Here is a 9,376-nt window from a genome sequence, read left to right on the forward strand (position 1 = left end):
GCTCCACTGGCTGCCATTTATTTTCCGAGCCCAAATCAAGGTACAGGTGCTTACCTACAAAGCCCTAAACGGTTTGGGACCTGCCTACCTGAGTGAGCGCATCTCCATCTATGAACCCACACGTTCACTTCGGTCATCTGGTGAGGCCCTGCTCGTGATTCCGCCTGCGTCACAAGCGCGGCTGGTGGGGACACGAGACAGGGCCTTTTCTGTGGTGGCCCCCCCGACTCTGGAACACCCTCCCAAAAGATCTTAGACAGGCCCCTACATTGGCAGTCCTTAGAAAGAACTTGAAGACCTGGCTGTTCCGATGTGCCTTTCCAGAATAGGAAATCTCCAATAACAAGTCCTCGAAGCACTTTTAGTAGAACTAAGATTATTGCACACCGCACACTGCACTTGCCCTATAATCCTCGTATACCACCTGCCACATCAGCACTTTTAATCCTGTACCCATTACTCTGGCCCGGCCCAGTTTTTATTGTGTCTTGATATACTGTCTATTGCATGTCGTCAATATTGCTTTAACTGTTTTTAATTTTGCTTTTGGTGTTATATTGTTTGTGTTGTGTTTTGTGGCTTTGGCCTTTGTAAGCCGCATCGAGTCCTTCGGGAGATGCTAGCGGGGTACAAATAAAGTTAATAATAATAAATAATAATAAATAATATCCCAAATTGAGTGGACAGGTTTCAGTTCTCACAGCACTCAGAAACTGTGTAATGAGCATTCTTGATTGCAGGGAGAATAGGAATCCCATCCAATCAGTTATAACCTCCCTTCTTGCTTTCCAAATTATCATCTCCTTTCTATTTTTTCTAACATAGAATATGTGTTCTTGTGAATGGAGCGAGACACTTGCAACATTATCAACCTATATAGGACTTGTGATGCACCTAATTACGGCATGATAGAACAACTTCTAGGTGTCAATATGGAGAAAATGTAACCCTAATAAAACAAAATTATTAGTGCAAAATTCATGTTTCAAAATACTGAACTTTAACCAATTCCTGCAGAGTTGTCTTGACTGCTTAATCCAGTCCCTATTTTAGAAAGAGTTTGACTGGAACCCTCATCAAATTAAAAAACAAAATAATAACTACATTGATAAGTGGTACACATTATGTAACAGAGAAACCAAATGGAGTGTAAGATTAAAAAAAACTTTCTGTAATGACTACTATCATTGGAACACCAGTAACTCAGTATATTATACCAAATACATTAAAATTCTTATTTTATGTAATTTTAAAATGCTGCTTTATTTTTCAATAGTTTGCCTTGTCATTAATTTAAATTGGACATATTTAAGTGTGTTGTTGTTGGGATTATTTGTATAATTATATTGTTGTGAGCCACTCTGAGTCCCCTCGGGAAGATGGGGTGGGATACAATTATTATTATTATTATTTTTCCCTATCACTATCAAGGTTCATTCAATTATGAGAAAGTACTTCAGTTATTATACCCTGCCTTGAGGACAAGAATATAAATCCTAAAATACTTCCATTCCCAAATCACACTACTATATACCTTTGCTGGTGCTACATCAGATGTCTTAGCTTTCCACTGACGAGCCATTTCTGCATACTTTTCTTTTTGGTCCTCGCTCAGGGCCTTTGAGAGTAAAAACAAAGGTCATGAAAATTTTTCCACCATTTTCTTCAAACAAGTTTTTCAAAATTAATTACCAACCAAAATTCATTGCACAACCCAGCCAATTAAACATGCTTCACCCAGAATTGTGACTTTTAAAGTGTGTTATTTCCACTGTACTGTGACTAGAAATTTCCTAATACTTCAATCCCACACTTTATGAATGAAAATATTTAAATCCCACTCTATATCATGAGTAAAACCTAAACACATGCTTCAATTTTAGGTTTACTCACTATTTGCCTGAACACCACCAAACTCTGAGCAAGTACTCATTAATGAGCCATCAGTATTTGTTGTTTTCAGGACCCACCACCATGCCACCTCATGGATGCATTATACAGAGTGTTTCAAAAAAACTGACCTGTCTTGGAAATCACCGTATCTCCACAACCACAACCCACTCCTGAACGAAACTCTTACCATTTGAAACTGTGGGGCATAGAATTTCAAATGATTAGAGCTAGATGCATCTCCCAGTGCACATACATACCATGGCTTCAGTCATTAGCAAAAATAGAACATAAAAAACCTTGATGGCTGGGATGCCATCTTGCGAATGACTGAGGTTCTGAGCAGTTTGTGTGCTGGGAGAGACATCTAGTAGTGAGCAAACTCTATGCTCCCCTCTCTCAAGTGGTAGGAGTTTCATTCATGAATAGTTCATGGTTACAAAGATATAGTGGTTTCAAATTGAGTCCCATTTTTTAAAACACCCTGTGTAGAATGGGATAGTAAAACTTTTATAAAATGGTGAAGTACAAAAAGAGAGCCTGATGATTGGTGGAATGGCAGGTTACAGTAGGGTATGCCTGTCCATACATTAGCATAGCACTAACCAACAAAATAATAATTTAAAAAACCTTGTGTTTCAGATTGTTTCTTCCCTGCAAATGCTTTCATGCCATGGTTTTTCATGCCATGAACTGGATCACGTTTTTAGTTAAGAGTTGAACTGGATTGGTATTGATGTATGAATTGTGTTTTATGTTTTTTATGCTTTTAACTGTATATTGTTGATTGTTATATTATGTTGTAAACCGCGTTGAGTCGCCGGCTAGGCTGAGAAACGGCGGTATACAAATATAGCAAATAAATAAATAAATAAATAAATGGTTGGTTGTTGGGGTAGCCTTGCACAATCTGCTCCTGCGTCTTCCAAGTTATTGTTTTGGTGAGCAAAGGCTGCTTTTGGGGAAACGCCTTATGACCAGAGCCAAAATGAGACACAAGGAGCTGTCTGTGGCCAGCTTTGCCTTTACTCTTGTTGGGTTTTCCTGTAAGTATTAGGAGCTGTAATATAACTTCTACAAACTTCAGATTGTTTGAATAATTCCTTCTTCAGCATTTCTGCTCACCCCCCCCCCCTTTTTTTTTGCTTATGTATTTTATCCAGCTTTTTCAGCTGAAATTCAAAGCCCACAGAGCAGGCACGGGCAAGCTTCAGCCCCCCCCAGGTGTTTTGGGCTTCAATTTCCACAATTTCTAACAGGCTGTTAGGATTTGAAGTCCAAAACACCTGGACGACCAAAGCTTGCCCGTGCCTGCCATAGAGTGACACTGTTGCTGTTGTAGTATAAGTAAATACTACATTAATTCATGTCATTAATGCATTAAGATTTTACCAGTTTTCTCAAATGAGACAACAATAGCACACCCCAGTAGACCCCATCTACTGATGCTCAAGCTCTATGACATTCAATTGCATAGTAAAATGGTGCCTCTTTTATAAAATGGCTAAACCAGTTTGATTAGTGTGTTTTATTTTTTATTTATCTCTCTCTGCATTTCTCCATACGGAGACTCAAAGTGGCTCACAATTAAAAACATTACAACTTAAAATATACAACAATAAAACAGTATTATTATATATTACCAGTAGTATGATAATATATTAAAAGTAGAGGTTTCCCCTTGACATTAAGTCTAGTCATGTCCGATTCTGGGGGCTGGTGCTTATTTCAATTTCTAAGCCAAAAAGCCGGCGTTGTCTGTAGACGCCTCCTAGGTCATGTGGCCGCCATGATTGCATGGAGCACCATTACCTTTCCAGAGGTACCTATTGATCTACTCACATTTGCATGTTTTTTAACTGCTAGGTTGGCAGAAGCTGGAGCTTACAACAGGAGCTCACCCCGCTTCCCAGCTCCACGGTTTAACCCACTGCACCACTGAGGTCTCCACTTAATATATTAGTATTATATTACAATATCATAATATATTATATTGTATTACATTACAATTACAGTGAAAAGGGGAGATATGTCCAGTTAAATGCGCAATTCCAGAGGTTAGCCAGAAGAGATAAGGAACTATTTTTAAATAAGCAATGCATGGAAGTGGAAGAAGACAACAGAATAGGAAGGACAAGAGACCTCTTCCAGAAAATTAGAAACATTGGAGGTAAATTTCAGGCAAAAATTGGTATGATAAGAAACAAAGATGGCAGGGACCTAACAGAAGCTGAAGAGATCAAGAGAAGGTGGCGAGACTATACAGAAGATCTGTATAGGAAGGATAACAATATCGAGGATAGCTTTGACGGTGTGGTGAATGAATTAGAACCAGACATCCTGAGGAGTGAGGTTGAATGGGCCTTAAGAAGCATTGCTAACAACAAGGCAGCAGGAGATGATGGGATCCCAGCTGAACTGTTTAAAATCTTAAAAGATGATGCTGTCAAGGTGATGCATGCCATTTGCCAGCAAATATGGAAAACACAAGAATGGCCATCAGACTGGAAAAAATCAACTTATATCCCCATACCAAAAAAGGGAAATGCGAAAGACTGCTCAAACTTCCGTACAGTGGCCCTTATTTCTCATGCCAGTAAGGTAATGCTCAAGATCCTGCAAGGAAGACTCCAGCAATACATGGAGCGAGAGTTGCCAGATGTTCAAGCTGGGTTTAGAAAAGGCAGAGGAACGAGAGACCAGATTGCCAATATCCGCTGGATAATGGAGAAAGGCAGGGAGTGTCAGAAAAACATCTACTTCTGCTTCATTGACTATTCTAAAGCCTTTGACTGTGTGGATCATAATAAATTGTGGCAAGTTCTTGGTGGGATGGGCATACCAAGCCACCTTGTCTCTCTCCTGAGGAATCTGTACAAGGACCAAGTAGCAACAGTCAGAACTGACCACGGATCAACAGACTGGTTCAAGATTGGGAAAGGCGTACGGCAAGGCTGCATACTCTCACCCAACCTTTTTAACTTGTACGCAGAACACATCATGCGATGTGCGGGGCTGGATGAATGCAAAGCTGGGGTGAAAATTGCTGGAAGAAACATTAACAACCTCAGATATGCAGATGACACCACTCTGATGGCCGAAAGCGAGGAGGAGCTGAGGAGCCTTCTAATCAAGGTGAAAGAAGAAAGCGCAAAAGCCGGGTTGCAGCTAAACGTCAAAAAAACCAAGATTATGGCAACAAGAATGATTGACAACTGGAAAATAGAGGGAGAAACCGTGGAGGCCGTGACAGACTTTGTATTTCTAGGTGCAAAGATTACTGCAGATGCAGACTGTAGCCAGGAAATCAGAAGACGCTTACTTCTTGGGAGGAGAGCAATGTCCAGTCTCGATAAAATAGTGAAGAGTAGAGACATCAGACTGGCAACAAAGATCCGCCTAGTCAAAGCCATGGTATTCCCTGTAGTAACCTACGGATGTGAGAGCTGGACCTTAGGGAAGGCTGAGCGAAGGAAGATCGATGCTTTTGAGCTGTGGTGTTGGGAGGAAAGTGCTGAGAGTGCCTTGGACTGCGAGAAGATCCAACCAGTCCATCCTCCAGGAAATAAAGCCCGACTGCTCACTGGAGGGAAAGATACTAGAGACAAAGTTGAAGTACTTTGGCCACATCATGAGGAGACAGGAAAGCCTAGAGAAGACAATTATGCTGGGGAAAGTGGAAGGCAAAAGGAAGAGGGGCCGACCAAGGGCAAGATGGATGGATGGCATCCTTGAAGTGACTGGACTGACCTTGAGGGAGCTGGGGGTGGTAACGGCCGACAGGGAGCTCTGGCGTAGGCTGGTCCATGAGGTCACGAAGAGTCGGAGACGACTGAACGAATGAACAACAACATATATAATATTATATTGTACTATATTATTATACCACTACACATATAATTCCCTTCCCACCGGAGTGGAAATCATCTATCGGACAGATGGCAAGCTATTCAACCTCAGCAGACTGAAAGCCAAAACCAAGGTCACAACAACATGTTATAGAACTCTAGTATGCTGATGACAACGTCGTCTGTGCGCATTCAGAAGAAGATCTACAAGCCACTCTAAACACCTTTGCAGAAGCATACGAGAAGCTTGGCTTGTCATTGAACATTGAAAAAACCAAGGTGCTTTTCCAGCAGACACCAGCCAACCCCTCTCCAATGCCAGTGATACAGCTTAATGGTGTAACATTAGAAAATGTTGATCATTTCCGCTACCTTGGCAGCCACCTCTCCACCAAAGTCAACATCGACGCCGAAATACAACACCGCCTGAGCTCTGCAAGCACAGCATTTTTCCGAATGAAGCAGAGTGTGTTTGAGGACCGGGACATCCGTAGGGATACCAAGGTGCTTGTTTATAAAGCTATTGTCCTCCCAACCCTGCTCTATGCCTGTGAGACGTGGACTGTCTACAGACGTCACATGCAACTCCTGGAACAATTCCATCAGAGCTACCTCCGGAAAATCCTGCAAATCTCTTGGGAAGACAAGCGGACAAACGTCAGCGTGCTGGAAGAAGCAAAGACCACCAGCATTGAAGTGATGGTCCTCCGCCACCAACTCCGCTGGACCGGCCATGTTGTCCGGATGCCCGACCACCGTCTCCCAAAGCAGCTGCTCTACTCCGAACTCAAGAACGGAAAACGGAATGTTGGAGGACAGGAAAAGAGATTTAAAGATGGGCTCAAAGCCAACCTTAAAAACTCTGGCATAGACTGTGAGAACTGGGAAACCCTGGCCCTTGACAGCTCCAGCTGGAGGTCAGCTGTGACCAGCAGTGCTGCAGAATTTGAGGAGGCACGAGTGGAGGGTGAAAAAGAGAAACGTGCCAAGAGGAAGGCGCGTCAAGCCCACCCCGGCCGAAACCGCCTTCCATCTGGAAACCAGTGCCCTCACTGCGGAAGAAGATGCAGAGCAAGAATAGGGCTCTACAGCCACATACGGACCCACAAGAATATTGGATGACAATCATCCTTGGAAAGCGAGGGATCGCCTAAGTTAGTAAGTAAGTACACATATAATATGCCACCAGTACATTATACTATTAGTATGCTATAATGTATTGTATTAAATTGTAAGCTGTAGTATATATATTATATTACAACATTGGGTTGCTGTGAGTTTTCCGGGCTGTATGGCCATTTTGCCCACATCTATGGCAGGCATTCTCAGAAGTTGTGAGGTTTGTTGGAAACTAGGAAAGTGGGGTTTCTAGATCTGTGGAATAATGCCCAGGGAAAGAACTCTTGTCTGCTTGAGGCAAGTGTGAATGTTGCAACTGACTTGCAGCCTCAAAGCCTGGCTGCTTCCTGCCTGGGGGAATCCTTTGTTGGGAGGTGTTAGCTGGCCCTGATTGTTTCATGTCCAGAATTCCCCTGCTTTTTGAGTGTTGATCTTTATTTGCTGCCCTGATTTTAGAGGGTTTTTAAAAATTGTTTGTTGTTTATTTGTTCAGTCGCTTCCAACTCGTGACCTCATAGACCAGCCCACGCCAGAGCTCCCTGTCAGCAATCACCACCTCCAGCTCCTTCAAGGTCAAGCCAGTCACTTCAAGGATACAATCTATCCATCATGCCCTTGGTTGGCCCCTCTTCCTTTTTCCTTCCATTTTCCCCAGCAACATTGTCTTCTCCAAGCTTTCCTATCTTCTCATTATGTGGCCAAAATACTCCATTTGTCACTAATATCCTTCCCTCCAGTGAGCAGTCGGGCTTTATTTCCTGAAATATGGACTGGTTGGATCTTCTCGCAGTCCAAGGCACTCTCAGAACTTTCCTCCAACACCACAGTTCAAAAGCATCTATCTTTATTATTATTAACTTTATTTATATCCCGCTAACATATCCCGAAGGACTTGATGTGGCTTACAAAGGCCAAGGCCACAACAAAACAACAGTAAAACAAATACAACAGTAAAACTCATAAAGCAAATAATAAAACATGAAGCAAAACAATAAAACACTAAAAACATGACACTATGATGTATTTAAAACCTAAGGCCGGGCCAAATGTAATGGACAAAATTTAAAAAGTGCTGGATATAACAGGTAAAATGTAGGTTTTTGGAGGTGGTGCAATGTGCAGACAATCCTAAATCTCTAACAAAGTGCATTTGGGACATGATGCTATCTTCCTTCGCTCAGCCTTCCCTATGGCCCAGCTCTCACATCCGTAGGTGACTAATTAATTAATTCCAGACAAGAAACTGTGGTGTTGAACTGTGGTGCTGGAGGAAAGTTCTGAGAGTGCCCTGGACTGTGAGAAGATCCAACCAGTCCATCCTCCAGGAAATAAAGCCCGACTGCTCATTGCAGGGAAGGATACTAGAGACAAAGTTGAAGTACTTTGGTCACATCATGAGGAGACAGCAAAGCCTAGAGAAGACAATGATGCTGGGGAAAGTAGAAAGTAAAAGAGGGGCCGACCAAGGGCAAGATGGATGGATGGCATCCTTGAAGTGACTGGACTGACCTTGAAGGAGCTGGGGGTGGTGACGGCCGACAGGGAGCTCTGGCGTGGGCTGGTCCGTGAGGTCACGAAGAGTCGGAGACGACTGAACGAATGAACAACAACAACAACAGACAAGAAACAAATCAGGGCCAGTTAACACCTCGCAACAAAAGATTCCCCCAGGCAGGAAGCAGCCAGGCTTGGAAGCTACAAGGCTATTCAATGAAGTTTTTTCACTTAGGGAGGAAAATGATTGATCAACGTGAAACACATCGTTTTAGATATTTCTGTACTATTGCAACTTAGGCAAAAAGTTTCTTTTCTTGAAGCTTTGACTAGAAAAGAGCGGGAAAAACAAAGGCCCAGTTTGGAGAGGCTGGTCAGGGGAGGAAAGCGAGGCCAACGGGGCCTAAAAGGAGAAAGGCGGCGAGGCTCACCGCCCAGTCGTCGGAGCAGTAGGGGACGGCCTCGGCCACGCCGCCAACCACCAGGCCACGCCGCCTCAGCTCCGGAATTTTCTCCTGGACGAAGAAGAAATAGGCGTTCCGCACTTTCTTTCGGTTCGGCATCTCCTTCAGCGGACAGAGAAACAGAGAAAGAGAGAGAGAGAGAGAGGAAGAGCGAGCCCCTCCCCTTGCTTCCAAACGAGAGGAAGTGCCAAGCGCGCGACGATGCCGAGAAGCCAGCACGTGCCGGCGGGGAACGGCGGTTGGGAAAGGGGCGGGGCTTACTGGGCCCGAAGAGCGCGTGCGCAGCGGAGGGAGCCCAGGAGAGGTGACGTCATCTTCGCAGTGGAACTTAGCAGCTGCAAGAAGGAAGGAGAGAGAGTAAGGGCCCTGGCACACAGGCCTGAGTGTGGACTCTGCTAACCCAGATCCAAGCCCAAAGGAGCTTGGAATAATAATAACAAGGGTTTTATCTGTTTTGAGAAGCAGAATGAGGAGGGGACCAAATCTAACTGACCTCTTTCCGAAGGGAATTCTAGAGTCATTGGGATTTATAGTTTGGCATTCTTGGACAGAGAAGGCTCA

At 43.6% G+C, this 9,376-nt stretch overlaps 1 protein-coding gene across 1 annotated transcript in view; it reads right to left on the reverse strand.

The window, feature by feature from the left end:
- The window catches only part of MAEL (maelstrom spermatogenic transposon silencer), a 28,804-nt gene extending 19,831 nt beyond the window's left edge, over nucleotides 1-8,973 (reverse strand). Inside the window, exons 1-2 of the mRNA XM_060770581.2 lie at nucleotides 8,783-8,973; nucleotides 1,535-1,618 (exon numbers count right to left, since the gene is read on the reverse strand). Coding sequence (XP_060626564.2) covers nucleotides 1,535-1,618; nucleotides 8,783-8,914 — 216 coding nt within the window. The 5' untranslated portion in view covers nucleotides 8,915-8,973. The remainder of the gene's footprint in view (nucleotides 1-1,534; nucleotides 1,619-8,782) is intronic.
- Nucleotides 8,974-9,376: the final 403 nt, after the last annotated feature.

Source organism: Anolis sagrei, chromosome 3 (genome assembly GCF_037176765.1).
Source record: "Anolis sagrei isolate rAnoSag1 chromosome 3, rAnoSag1.mat, whole genome shotgun sequence".
In the NCBI taxonomy this organism is placed as follows: Eukaryota; Metazoa; Chordata; class Lepidosauria; order Squamata; family Dactyloidae; genus Anolis; species Anolis sagrei.